General features: G+C 37.9%; 1 protein-coding gene across 1 annotated transcript; it reads right to left on the reverse strand.

Annotated features, from left to right (window-relative positions):
- Positions 1-1,024: 1,024 nt before the first annotated feature.
- On the reverse strand, positions 1,025-9,684 carry THOC3 (THO complex subunit 3). Its single transcript, XM_074292169.1, has 6 exons — positions 9,310-9,684; positions 8,436-8,592; positions 6,938-7,142; positions 4,122-4,283; positions 3,737-3,837; positions 1,025-2,384 (listed from the first exon to the last, which is right to left on the reverse strand). The coding sequence occupies exons 1-6, from the start codon at positions 9,574-9,576 to the stop codon at positions 2,221-2,223; spliced, it is 1,056 nt and encodes a 351-aa protein (XP_074148270.1). The 5' UTR covers positions 9,577-9,684; the 3' UTR covers positions 1,025-2,220.
- Between the last annotated feature and the right edge of the window lie 4,337 nt (positions 9,685-14,021).

The following is a 14,021-nucleotide window of genomic DNA, read 5'->3' on the forward strand; positions in this document are numbered from 1 at the left end:
TATGCCCTCCTCCAGTCTCTTGTGCTACAACTTTTTATCACTTTTTTTGTAACTATGATATCCAGAACCGAACACAATATTTAAAGTGTGATCTAAAGAGGGCAGACTACCTGAATACTTGGGAGGATTATCTAAACTATCACAGGTGGCCCCCCATTGCTTCACAATGTAATTCAATTAAATCACACACACACACACACACACACACACACACACACACACACACACACACACACCCCAGATCTTTTTCAAACTTCTTTCCAACCATGTTCCCCTCAATTTATACTTATGATTTTTGTTCTAAATGTAAGATTTAAATTTTATTCTTTTAAAATTTCATCTTATTAGTCATTTCAACATTCTTGCCCATCAACATCTTTTTGAGTCCTATTTATTATCTCTTACAACTTTGTGCCATCTGCAAATCTGATTAATATGTCAATCTATACCTTTAATTCACTGAATACATTTTAAAAAGTGAGCATCTTTCACTCCTTAGCAGAGATGCAGAACAGGGGTGAGTCTACAGGTATGAAATAATGAGTATGTCAAATTTCTTCAATGTTTTATCAATTTTGATGTATTTTTTTTCCTCCTCTTCCTTTTTTTCTTTTTAAATACTTTTCTAAATCCTAGATGGCTCTCTAGAAAAGGATGGGGGAAGGATACCAAGGAAAATCTAGGTGATATAAAATCTTTAAGTGTAGGACCAAAAATAGATTTCTAGGCTACTCCAAAGGATACCTCTTGACTGGTTGAATTAGACCCACCCTATAAAATAAAGATGACAATCTCTAGACCCTGCAGCCTTCATAGTATTTTAAAAACTTTCATCAAAGAAATGGGAAACTGTTATTGTAAGGTAGCAAATAATAGCTTAAAATGATCACAAATCAGCTTCAACTTCTCAAAGAAGTTAAGGATTCAAATCAGGATTCAAAGTGATAAAGAGCAAGGTCACCCACAATTATTTTTATACATCTCTCATAGATAAAGAAAATTTAAAAATCCGGTACCACCTTACTAAATTGTAAGAATGCCCCAAAATTTAACTTTTATTAAAAGCTAAAATATCAAAATCATTCTTAAAAAATACTTCCCCAAAAATATTACATTCCTCTTCATCAACCCTGGACCCACAAGTAGAATGAGTATGAGCAGAGGAGAGCTATCAAGACATACATCACATATGGGGATACCCAAATGAGGTAGCAAATTGAAATTGTGTTTTAACACCTAGTCACTCAGAGAAATACCTGACTAGCCATGTGACCCCTTGGTAAATTATTTAAGCCTCTCTATGCCAGTTTCATCACCTTAAGATGGGAATAAAAACCTCTCTGCCCTCCCCTTAAGAGTTATTGTAAGGAAATTATTTTGCAAACCAAGTGCCATAAAAAATGGATCACAGAAATTTATAAGTCATTTAATCCAAGCCCCTCTCTTTATAGAGAAGTGAGCTATTATTTTCAGGACTGTGGTACTAAAGCACCAGTCTTTGATAAAATTACTAATGTGGGCCATTCAATCTCTTTAATCAAGAAGTGAGGTTGTCACTTCCTAAAACCAACAACTTTTGGAGTCAGCAAAGGTTATGAAATATAGCTTTATAACACCTCAAAATTCAAGGCAATAAAAAAGGGAGGAAATTGAAATTTTTCCATTTAATTAACAAAAATTCCATTAATTATTGCAATTGAAATTAACAAAATTCCAATTGCAGAAATTCCTAGGATTTCTGAACAACATAGGACAGTCCCCTGAGACAGAAAGATAATAGGATTTAAATCATCCAAATCCCTCATTTTAAAAATGAGAAACTAAGGCCCAGAGAGGCAAAGTTTTAAGTAGTAGCAGAACTAAGCTGTAAATAGAAGCCCCTAATTTCAAATCCAGTCTTCTTTCCCTTGCTCTGACTCTTTAAATTCAGTGCTCTTTGTATTAACAGATTACTATAAATGGAAACTCTGCCATCACCCCCTCACCCCCCCATACACTCCCACAAAAATACTGCCAAAAGTTGTACTATCTTATTCAAATAGGTGGACATGGAACAACTTTCTCTTCTACTGGGATATTTGGTGATGGGGGAGAATGTACTCTGGGGAAAAACAGACCAAACAAACTAGACAAAACAATGCCTGACTTTCCCAGGCCTTTCTCCCAGCCTCTCTTCTGAACCAGTGCTCCCCTCTCCAGACTGGACTCTCCAGCCTCCTTTTAAGAGTCATTAGGAAGTCCAAATAACTTCACAGTCCCTGCTTCCCGGCTGCTGTCATATTTGCCATCTTTGTCATCACAAGCAAATGCCAACAAAGGTCTTTTGGGATGCCAAGCCACCGTGAATGTTGGAGACTCACACTGCACCTCCCAGAGCTTATCACCTACAATCAACAGACACAGAAAACAAGTCAGATACATTCACATACAGATTGATCAGAAATAAAATTTCTTATTTCTATTGCACTTTAAGACCCAAAAAGTACTTTTTCAAAATTACCTCGAGCTACATAAGGATTATCCTTAGGTAAAGGATATAAAAACTAAGGCTCAGAGAGGTAAAATTATGTCCTCAAGTTTTTTTCTCCTTTGAAACATAAAGGCACAAAAAAAGGAAATTAAGAACTAAAATTCTTTCAAGTAAATATCGATAATATTTAAAGGTATGAAATTTTCCAACAAAGGCCAACATGGGTCAATAAAAGTCCATATGTAAAGCCCTAAAATTTACAAAATGCTTTCCTAATAATCCTTTGAAGTAGGTCCTATTTGTATCATTCCTCATTTTGCATTGCTGAACTTTGACAAGCAGATCTGTACATCATGAAAAGGTAGCTTTCACTTTGGGTTTTCAAAACCAAGACCAAAACCTTGTCTTGGACACTCGCTATGTGATCTTAGATAAGTCACTTAATTTTCTTAGCTCCAGTTTCCTCCTTTGCAAAATGGATATGATCCAAATCTGTATGAATAAAAAAATCTTCCTGTGTTGATTATTCCCTCAAAATTAAGATGAATCAAAGAGAATAATGTCAAGTTGCTTCAAAGCTTTCCTTAGTTTGATTTCTTGAGATCTACAGATCCGCTTTTGCTCTCCAGATATCACACTGAATTATGAATTTTAAGCTAGTGGCTATTCATTCACTGCATTAGCATTTCAAAGGGTTGTCAAAGTGCTTTACTCAACTTTTTTTTTATATATCTTTGAGGTTTTTATTGTCCTCCAGAAGAACTCTAAAACTGCATATCTGTCAATATCATGTCAAAGGTAATTTCATAAAATCTTTTATCTAAAAATATTGAACATTTTCAGGCTTTAGAAGCTAAAGTGAAAGGCACCTACAAAATAAACCACTGACTAAGGAATTTTTTTAACAGATACAAAATACAACTCACCACTTACTAAGGAATTTTTTAAATAGATGCAAAATGCAACTCTAGACATACTTCCCTACCACCACAAATTTGTTTCTTTTAGTATAAAACTATTGGGATAGAGGAACAGTTTAGATAATTCAACTCACTCAGAAAGTGATTTTGAGGTTCTTAACTTTAGAAAATTTTTAAATGTCAGCTCTACCACTGCCTAATTATGATATCTTGGATAAGTTACTTCATATCAGCTTTATCAGCTGTAAAAATTAAAGTGAAAACACAGATCTGAAGTTTTTGCCAGCTGTACTTTGTTTCACATTATTAAACATAATGCTAATTTCCTTAAGTGGAATTTTTTTACCTGTCTCTACTTCAGCAATGTCAATAAAGTGATCTTCAGATGCTGATGCAAGCATCTTCCCATCATGGCTAAAGCTGAGGGTTCTCACTGGCCAATCCAATCTATAGAATAGGGATGTTTATTCATCATTAAATTAAAATTAAATTAAATATAATTTTTTATGTAGCGCGCACACGCGCGCACACACACACACACACACACACACGTAACTAGAAAAGGAAAACAGTCTCCCAGCAAGAATAAAGGCCATATTACACAGAACCAAAAAGCTTCCATCTTTCATTATGTGAACCCCATCTAAGAAATGTAAAGAACAAATGAGAATGGACAAAATACTGTTGCATAGTTAGGCACAAGAGATGAATGATAAGGAAGTACTACTGACCTGGAAAAACATCTCACACACACTAATTCATCAACATCCCAAAGGCTAACCAGTGCATCAGCACTTCCTGTGGCAAAGTATTTCCCAGTGGGGTCAAATTTGATACAGATGCAATTGGAAGGATGGGCATTGATGGATTGCACAGGCTTCAACTCAGGATAGCTAAAAAGAACACAGAACAAGGCACATAGATCATTTATCCACATACTCAGAAGTACAACCCACTGACAACCTGGATCTAACTTATTAGCAAATGCATTGGCTTAGGAATTGACCCAAATTTTAATTAACTGAGATGTGGGGCAACCCAGCCAATTACATTTAACTTTTCTGAGCTACATTTTCCTCACCATCACATTAAGAGGTAATATTCATAATACCTATTCTTTTTCACTCCCCTTACCCATTTCCATAACTAGAAAAATATTCCCTCTTCACCTATATCTCTCAGAATCCCTTTCAGAGCATTATAAGTACTTCATAAATACTTTCTCTCTCAAAGCTTATATCAGGCATCAACAGTTATATATAAAGATGTTCCTCTAGCAACAGGTGTCTTTCCTTCCCCCTTCCACAATTAACTTGCAGTTATTTTGCATATTAATTTAAATGTCCTTATTATCTCTACAATAAAATGCACAGTAAGCTCCTTGAAGGCAGGGTTTATTTCATGTCTATCTTCACATCCCTAGTGCCCAGCACATAGTAGGTATTTAATAAATACTTGTTGATTACTTCTCTCTTATGATTGTTTTAAGGAAAATGTTTTTTAAACTATAAAGCAGTTTTATATGTGAGTTCAAAGTTACTTCTCCCTTCATGTTTTCAAAGAATACTTTGCATCTCTCATTAACCTTATCAATTTCTACTTCATATCACACTTTATAAATACCTCATTTTATCTTTACAACAACCCCAGGAGGGAAGTACATAATTATCTCCATTTTGCAAATCAGGAAACTAGGGCTAAAAAAGATTAAGTGATTTGTCTAAGGTCATACAACTAGTATCTGAGACATGATTTTTCCTGACTTCAGATCCAGCTCCATCCACTGGACCATCTAGTTTCCTCAATAGATGCTACTAAAACAATTCAAGCAAGAAAAATTGAAGACCTGAATTATGATAGTATGAATTAATTAGCATAGTAGAGTAGTAGCAGCACTGGATTTAAAGTCAAAAAATGTAGGTTCAAATCCTGTCTAAAAAATAATTAATTTTAAGATCCTAGGTCTAGTATTGTGCTAACTTGAACAAGTCATGTAACTTCTCTGGCCTATAAAATCTGTAAAATTCCACATCTGTAAAATTAAAAGATCAGGTCCCTTCCAGCTCCAAATGTATCATCCTAATTGTAGTCCAAACAAAACTGAACACCACGGTGAGGAATGACCCTCTCAAAGTATCACTGCTGGCCTTAGATCCTTGTCTTTGCTTCTTCCACCTATCAATAGGGAACATGCCCTACTCTTCATCCAAAAGAGCATGATAAATGATAGAGAGGCACATCTCTACCTATTTTGCTTCCCTGAATTTCACCTGGCTTTCAGTTTATACTCTTTTTATGTGATCAACATAAAGTTTCATTCTCTCCTCTCTGAACTCCTAAAGAACATTTGTATCATTTACATGGCACTTACATTATGACTATGTTCACATCTCATTTAATCTCCTAGACACAACTCCCAGAGAAGGATCAATATTTATTTTATATGTTATCCTTCTCAGAAGGATAGTACAATTTACACAATAAGCTCTCAGATATTTAATGAGTAAGAGTAATATGATGACTGGAACCAGATATAGCTGTGTGACCCAAAACCATTCTGATAATGCTGGCACTAGGTATGTGCTATACGTATTGTATAAAGTACCACATAAATCTTAAGTTATGATCTTAAGGGGAGAATGTCTTCACGAATTCAGAAAAAAAAAGTAACCAAAATGAAAACTATAAAATGAAAAGCACTAAATCCCTTCATTTCACAGATGAAGAAATTGAGGGTTTAGTTTATCAGTTTAGTGAATTGCCTAAAGGGATACAACTGCTAACTAGGCAGTTGGAATTCCTATCCAAGTCATTAGGACTTAAATCTAACCCTCTTTCAACTGCTCTTACTAAAACATGTTACCTTCTCTCTATAAATCTGCAATCACAATGACAAACATTCTCTCTCCAAGTAATGACTACTTTAATGAAACTCATAATAGGGAAAAGAGCTAAAATATCTCACTAGGCATTCACCTCCAGCCCAATTACCGCAGGGTCTATATTGTACAGCTCAGTATCCAATAGATCCCAGCCTCCAAGGAAATGTTCAGAAACGTGATATAATGAAAAAAGCCCTGGGTGTGAATCTCTATTCAACCACTAACTAGCAGTATGATTTAGAGCAAGTCCCTTTTTTGAATCTAAGTTTCCTCATCCATAAAATAAGGAAATTGGACTAGATGATTTCTGAGGTCCCTTTTCTACTTCTAATATTCTATGTTCTAATCTAAGTAAATTCAAGGAATTTGGGATTGGACAGCAAATGAAGAACCAATGGGAAGACTAACATCAAGGTGGCATAAGAAAAAGTAATCACAAGAACAAAGTAGTGACTTAAAAGGTAAGGTTAAAAATCGGTACAAAAGAAATAATAGGAAAACACAAGCCTAACAAGTATAACCCTAAATGTGAGTTGATTAGCCAAATCAGTAAGACATTCTAGGTTCTAAAACTCCTTCCTGTTCTAACATTCTACAAGTCTGTAGCAGCAATAAATAGGAGAAAAATTAGGAGAGAAACAGGAGAGCTGGGTGATACCCATTACCTGAGAATGTTGATACAACCATTGCCATTTGTCAGGAAGAACATATTGTTATCATTATTCCAGGAGATTTCATTTACTTCAAATTTAAACTGTTCCTCTGCTTTTGAACGATGGGTTTTAGCATCAATGAAAGTTACCACATCGTCTTTGTTGCCCACAGCAATGGTCTGCCCATCGGGACTCCAGCAAATATTAATATTCTCTCCTAGAAAGAAAAAAATAAGCAAAGTGACTTGACTAAGAACCACCAAATAAATTTTCTAAGGAACAGCTGTAGTACAATGCAAAGGACACAGGACATGAAATTGAAAACCTTGCATTCAAATATTAATTATGATATTTATTAGCTATGTGATCCTAGGCATATCACAATTTCCAAGATTCAGTCAATAAAATGAAGACAGTAATATTTTGCACTATCAAATCTAAGATTCATTGTTATGAAATTTGTAAATCTTAAAGCACTATGTAAAAGCAAGTTGGTTTATTATAATACAAGATCAAAACTTTTCTTTGAATACCTCATTCAGCTTGATATTAGTTAGGAAACATCACATAAACTGCTAAATATTCTAAACCCAATGACCACTTATCAAATAGAGTAAATCTAAACTCATCTTTACAGAAACAAAAAAGCACTTTCCTCACAACAAATTTATAAGTGGACTTCTGTGATTTCATTTATATAGGGAGCACAGTGAGAAGAGAGTGAATACACTCACTCTACAAATACAAGTCAGCATCTCTTCTGCAACTTACTGTCTTAAACTCCCTAAAGCAGATGTCAAAGCCTCTATTTAACCAGATTAAAATCTAATTAAGAAATGTTTAACAAAATAATTTTTTAAAAGTTATGATTTTCTAAATCAATATGGCACCTACAGAGATTCTACTTGAGTTTGACACCATGGATCTAGAGTAATGATAAGCTACGTGATCTGCCCCAAGTGTCAGTCGTTTGTCTCAGAGGCCATGGTTGAACTCGTTTTCCTAGCTTTCATGGTACTTTTTTTTGAAGTAGATTGTGCAAGTATTATTCTCATTTTACAAATGAAAAAACTGAGGCCCAGAAAGATCAAATAATTTATCTAAAGTTACAGGTAGTAATTTGAGCCCAACTTGTTTGGCTTTTAAATCTAATGTTCTTTCCACTAGATCAGTAGATATATTTATATATATAAAGAGATTGAGAAAGCATATTAGATAAAAGAATGATTGGATGCAAAGGTAGAAAAAAATTCTTTGTAATCACTTTTGTAAATTAATTTGCGTGCAAATATTAGTTCCCATTTCTGTACTGCTTTACAATAAAACCTGTGAAACTGAGGTGAAAATAACTATCACAATTTCAATAGAAGGAAACAGACTGAGGTGCACTTACTCCCCCAGGTCACCAGCCTGCAAAAAGTCCACACTGGGACATTACCCTGTCTTCAACTCCGATTTCCGTACAACATTAGGTACTACCCCATGACAGTCCCTCCCTCTGGAGAATCACCTTTAGTATTCACAGTAGCGATGCATTTTGTAGTTCTGACATCCCAGATGCGAATAGTTTTGTCCCCAGATGCAGTGACAAAGAGGTCTGGATTACTTGGATGCCAACAAAGCTGATCCACGCTGTCCCCGTGTCCTCGGTAGTTATTTTCTTTTACCTAAAACGAGGGCGGTGTCTGTTAACTCAGATAGATAGATACAAATGCTTCGGTGGCTACTCGGGAACATGGGGAGTGTGGAGGGGCTTCTGCATGGCCCCGAGCACTTCTTCCCTCCACTCCGCAAGGGCTCCTCACATTCCTTCTTTCCCCTGGTCCCCTCCCCTCTTCCCCATCATCTCATTCATATCCCAAGACCCCGCAATTCTCAGGCCTCGAACTTTTCAGCATCTCCTCCATCCTCCAATAGACTCCCATTCCTCTCAACTCCCCAAAGCTCCAGATATTTCAATTCAGCTCAGAAACATATGTAATAACCACCTACTACAGCAACAGGTATTTGTGATCATTATGTGACACACAGAAACGAAAAGTTCCGTCCTCAAATGTGTACGGGGAAGGGCCAGAGTCGGATCTCAAGTTCACTACAATTTATCAAGAACATTAATGTAGCCATGAGAACGCGGGGAGAGGAGGGCAAGAAAAGCGTGGTGACTTGAACCTGACCAGCGCCCAAACGTAACGGAAGGGGGGAGGGAAGACAATTTATGCAAAGGCATGGTGGTGGGAGATGGAATGTAGTGTACAGGAAAAACCAAGCGGATCACTCGGGCCTCCCAGGGGGCGTTCTCCCTCCTGCTCCTGCCTCCCCCGGGCCAGGAGCCCTTTTAGCCCCCCAATTCCTGAACGCCAGCCTCCCCCCGGGGCCGAGCGCACCAGGCGGTCCTTCTCCAGCAAGAAGACGCTGGCCGTCTTGTCGAAGGAGCCCGAGGCCAAGCGGCGCCCGTCACAGCTCCAGGCCACCGAGTGCACCTTGGCGCTGTGCGCCGGGAACTCGCGGGTCTTGCTGTGGCTCCGAAACAGCTCCTGCATCCCGGCCACATAACGGGACGGGCCCCCGGTCGAGCTACCCCAGGGCCCGGGGCCCCCGACAGCACCCAGCCCCAGAGCAGAGCTCCCCGCGAGGGCCGAGGCGCTCGCCATCCCGCGCACAGAAAGCCGGGCCGCGCGCCCAGGAGAGCAGAAACCAACCGCCGCCCACGCGTCGCAGAGGAGGCAGGGGCGGGGACACGCAAGCGCACTCCCTCTGCTCAACCGCCAGAGGGGCAGAGAAGCAAAGAAGCTGGTTCCTCCAGTCTAAGACGCGCAAGCGTATTCACGTAGCCCAACCACCGCTTAGGCAGGAGCGAGGAACGCCGCCTCAAAAAACACGCATGCGCACTCATCCCGCCCATCCACCGGTGAGGCAAGAGCCATTCCGGAAGCTTTGGGAACCAAATGGCGCAAGCGCATACGCACAAGCCCGATCTCCACCGGAGGGACTGCAAAAAGTTAAAGACTACAAATCCCATCCTTCAGCGTTCTCTCTTCTGTAACCTCTGTTAAATATTAACCATCGTTTTGGATCCCTTCAACTTCTGCTTCTGACAGTTTTAAGTTTTCCCTGCTATCTTGTAGTCTTCCTTATACCTTAAGCGGAATAACTTAGAAACAGCCGGAAACAAAAAGGTCCCGCGCTCGGAACCCGGCAGTAAACAAGGGGCGGGGCGCCAGTAGTGGAGGCGGGAGCGGGAGAAAGCCTCGGCCACCTGAGTAGGAAATTAAGTGACAGTTCATGGCTACTTCCAGGGATACTAGTAAATCATTAATCTGCGCAGCGCTGGAAGGTGCCTTGCAAATATCTCATGTTAATCTCCTTAAAACTCCTGGGAGGGAGGTGCGGTTCGCGTTATTCCCATTTTACAGATGACGTTTTTCCCCCACTTCACAGTAGCGCAAGCCGATGAAATTTTCTTTATTTCTCCTCCTTTTTGACATTGCCTAGCACGCCTGAAACACATTTCTTCCCTCCTGGCCTCAAGCTCCACCTCCATTCCTGATCTCCCCAAAGTTCTTTTCACAGATCAATTCACATTTAATTTGAATATATACTTATGTGTATGTTTCCTCCATAGAATAAGTGTTTGTGTGGGCCCATTGAAGACATGGATGTTGAAATGGATAGTCAAAATACAGTTCTTTCCAGAGGCTTCCAATGATATTTCTAGAATCTTCCATACCTATGGGAAAGAGACTACAATGACTGCCTTGAAAGGAGCAAAAGGATGGGGAATTTGAACAAACTTTTCCCCCCAGTCTCTGAGAGGAACGCTGGGCTAGAATTAGCTGATCTTCAATATTTATAGATTTTGTAACCTGCAACTTCGCCAATTTGCTAAACTGTATTTGTAATCCAAAAACCAATACTGACACTTTTATACTCATTCCTCCCCGTTAAGTGACAAGGATTGGAGGGGCCACGTCTCTAGCTGACGTCCAGCAAACTAATGGCAGCCCTCTGACTTCCTGTCTCAGTTTCACACTGTATAATAACCGGGCTTTACAAGGTCTGCTGGATGCCATGTTTTTTCTTTTTGGTGTTTTTGTGGGTTTGGGGTTGGTGACTTCACTGTCTGAATGGCTCCCAATGATAGGGCTAAAGTATTGTCTAGGAAAGCTATGATCCACCTTTTTGAGAAAAGAGGTATTGGATAAACAATAAATAGGTTCAGCATTAATACTCAACAATAGGATACATCCAGAAAAATGAAAACTTCACTAATCTGTAAGTGAGGCAGCCCTGGAAAGTGCTCTCCGGCTTTATCCATATTCCCTCTCATAGCAAGGGTTCAGAGTTTGCCAGTTCCTTGTTCACAGTAACTTAACTACCATGAATGATGAGAACCAACCATGTATGTGTCTGCCTAACAGTTGTACAGGGTATGATAAGTTCAAAACAAAAATCACTCTCCTGGTCATTAGTCCTTTATAGAAAAAAATACCTCCAAATTTACATCTGTCAGGTTGGCTTCTTCCCACCAAATGTTGGTCACACAAAGACTGTTATAAATATTGAATAGCAAGTAAGCAAAAAAAAAAAAAAAAAAAAAAAAAAAAAAAAAAAAAGAGGTTATATAAATTAAAGTAAGCAAGAAAAATGCACAAAAGTGAATAATTTCTTCTGATGGAAGTAAGATATTTCAGTTTGAATCAAGAAAGAAAAATCCTGATCTCACTTAAAAGGAAATTCTCCAAAATCTTTAAGAAGCTTAAGGAGAAACTGATGACATGTTAAGGAGCTGGCTTCCCCTACATTCAGTCTTTCTCTCCAACTTAGAAGATTCCCAAAGAATTTATAAATCCAAAAGTGTTTCTCAATGAATATATTTCTTCCCCAAAGATCTTGCATCAACTCTACTACTCCTGTAGATATTTCATGTCCTGTCATCATGCCAATAATTGGAATATTCTCTTGCACATGCAAAAGCATTCAAAACATCCCAGATTTAAAAATGCAGGTTACAATTATATACACTTCAAAGGCAGAGACCATCTCATTCTTGTCTTTGGTCCCTAGCAGTTAGCCCAGTGAGGATCATGTAGGTGCTTAATAAGTGCTTTGTTGATTCTTGGTTCTAATGGATGATTCCCCTCCTTGTAGTGGTTTCTGTATTTTGCCACCATGACTCAGATGCTTTTCATCCAGTTATTGTTTGTCCTTCATTATCAAAGAAGACTAGGCATCAGAAAGGTGATGCCATGACATATAAATGAATTGGATTTAAGTGAAAAAGAGCCATGCAAAATCACTTGCCTCACTTTGTCCTCCAGAGTCATCTGGGCCCAGTGGCCAGATATAGCTCAGAACGATTGGAGATGGCCCTGGATGCAGTGGGGGCCTTGGACTTTTTAAGCTAAAGTCTTTCCCTTGATTAACTGATTGATGATTGACTGAAACAATTCCCATTCAGTGGTAAGAAATAAGGCAAAGATGGTTTTAAAAATATCAGCCTTTGAGGGAAAAATCCTCAGGGTTTCTGGCCAAAACCAGAAGCAATTACTATTTACATTCACTTTGAATCATCATAGCCCAAACAGTGACCAAGTGAGGGTTGGCCTGGAACTTGCTATTGGCCAATCAATGATACCCAGAGTGATTTGGGCTTAAGGCATGGTCCTTAAGAAAGGATTCGATCCCCTAAATCCCAACGTGTCTAACAAAGTTTCAGTGATCAACATTTACATTCCTTTGGGCATAGGACCTGCAGATAAAGGTATTATACACTATGTGGAGAGAGGGAGAAGAAGAATAAAAAAATAAAGGGGCCATTTTGCTGGTTCTAAGTGCAGGACTTTGTTGCATTGTGCAAATGGGGATCTGAATTATAAACATAGATCACAGTCCCAAGGAGGAGCACAAGCATGTTAGAACTTGCAGCTACTGGGAAGCAATGATCTTGGTCACAGGTCCAGGATAAAAAAGAGTACATATGTTTACTTATGGACCAGAGGCAGGAGATTAGTGAGCTCACCACTCCTTAAATCATACCACCTTAGAAAAATTGAAAACTTTATAGATCCTCAGAATTAGCTCTGAAGAGAGCAGCACCAAAAAAAAAAAAAAAAAAAAAAAAAAAACTACTGAAGCTTGCCACAGTGTCTCTTACACAGTAGGAACAAAACCCAATATTAACATCAAGTTAAAAATCAAGGAATAAGCTGGGACAACCATAACAAAAAAAGAATCTGACTATAGAAAGTTATTGTGAGGACAGAGAATATCAAAACACAAACTCACATAATTATGTACATACATATTTGAAGCAGAGAGAGAAATATGGAATAAAGATGAAAGACTGAAAAGAATATATCATGCTTCAGCTGAAGTAAAAAAAAAGCAGGTAGCAATCATAATCTCGGAAAAAGTAAAAGCAGAAAAGATCTGATTAAAAGAGACAAGGAAATTATATCTTGCTAAAAAGGTTCTATAGACAAAAATAAAGTAATAGCATCAATACTAATCATATATGCACTAAATGGAATACTGTCCAAAATTTAAAATGAGAACTTAGATGAGTTACAAAAGGAAACTATCCTAGTGGAGAACCTCAAGCCTCTATTATCAGAACTAGATAAATTCAACCAAAAATAAGCCATTAAGATAAATAGAATTTTAGAAAAGATAGTGAAAACTAAATAATTTAATCCTAAAGAATAAGAAGATCAAAGAACAAATCATAAGAATTATTTCATTAAAGAGAAAAATATTCTTAAAAAACAATAACTTTCATTAAAAATTCTTTAATAAATTTAATTAAAAACAACATTGTAACAACATACCAAAATGCAGCCAACACAATAGGAGAAAATTTGGATCTCTAAATGTTTGCATCAATAAAATAAAGAACTGATAAATGAATCAATGAATTGGGCATGAAACTAAAAAAAAAAAAAAAAAAACCCTAGAAAATAACAAATTAACCCCCCCAGTTAGATACCAAATTAGAAATCCTGAAAATCAAAGGAGAGATTAATAAAATTGAAAGTAAATACTGGGCTTATATCCCAAAAAGATCTTAAAGAAGGGAAAGAGACCTGTATGTGCAAGA

The sequence above is a fragment of the Sminthopsis crassicaudata genome, chromosome 2 (genome assembly GCF_048593235.1).
Source record: "Sminthopsis crassicaudata isolate SCR6 chromosome 2, ASM4859323v1, whole genome shotgun sequence".
In the NCBI taxonomy this organism is placed as follows: domain Eukaryota; kingdom Metazoa; phylum Chordata; class Mammalia; order Dasyuromorphia; family Dasyuridae; genus Sminthopsis; species Sminthopsis crassicaudata.

Coding starts and splice junctions, on each gene's coding strand:
- THOC3 (XM_074292169.1), bottom strand. CDS start 9,576: ATGGCGAGCGCCTCGGCCCTCGCGGGGAGCTCTGCTCTGGGGCTGGGT. Junction 8,593..9,309: donor TGCTGGAGAAGGACCGCCTG/GTGCGCTCGGCC, acceptor CCCTCGTTTTAG/GTAAAAGAAAATAACTACCG. Junction 2,385..3,736: donor CATTGCTGAAGTAGAGACAG/GTAAAAAAATTC, acceptor TGTTGATTGTAG/GTGATAAGCTCTGGGAGGTG.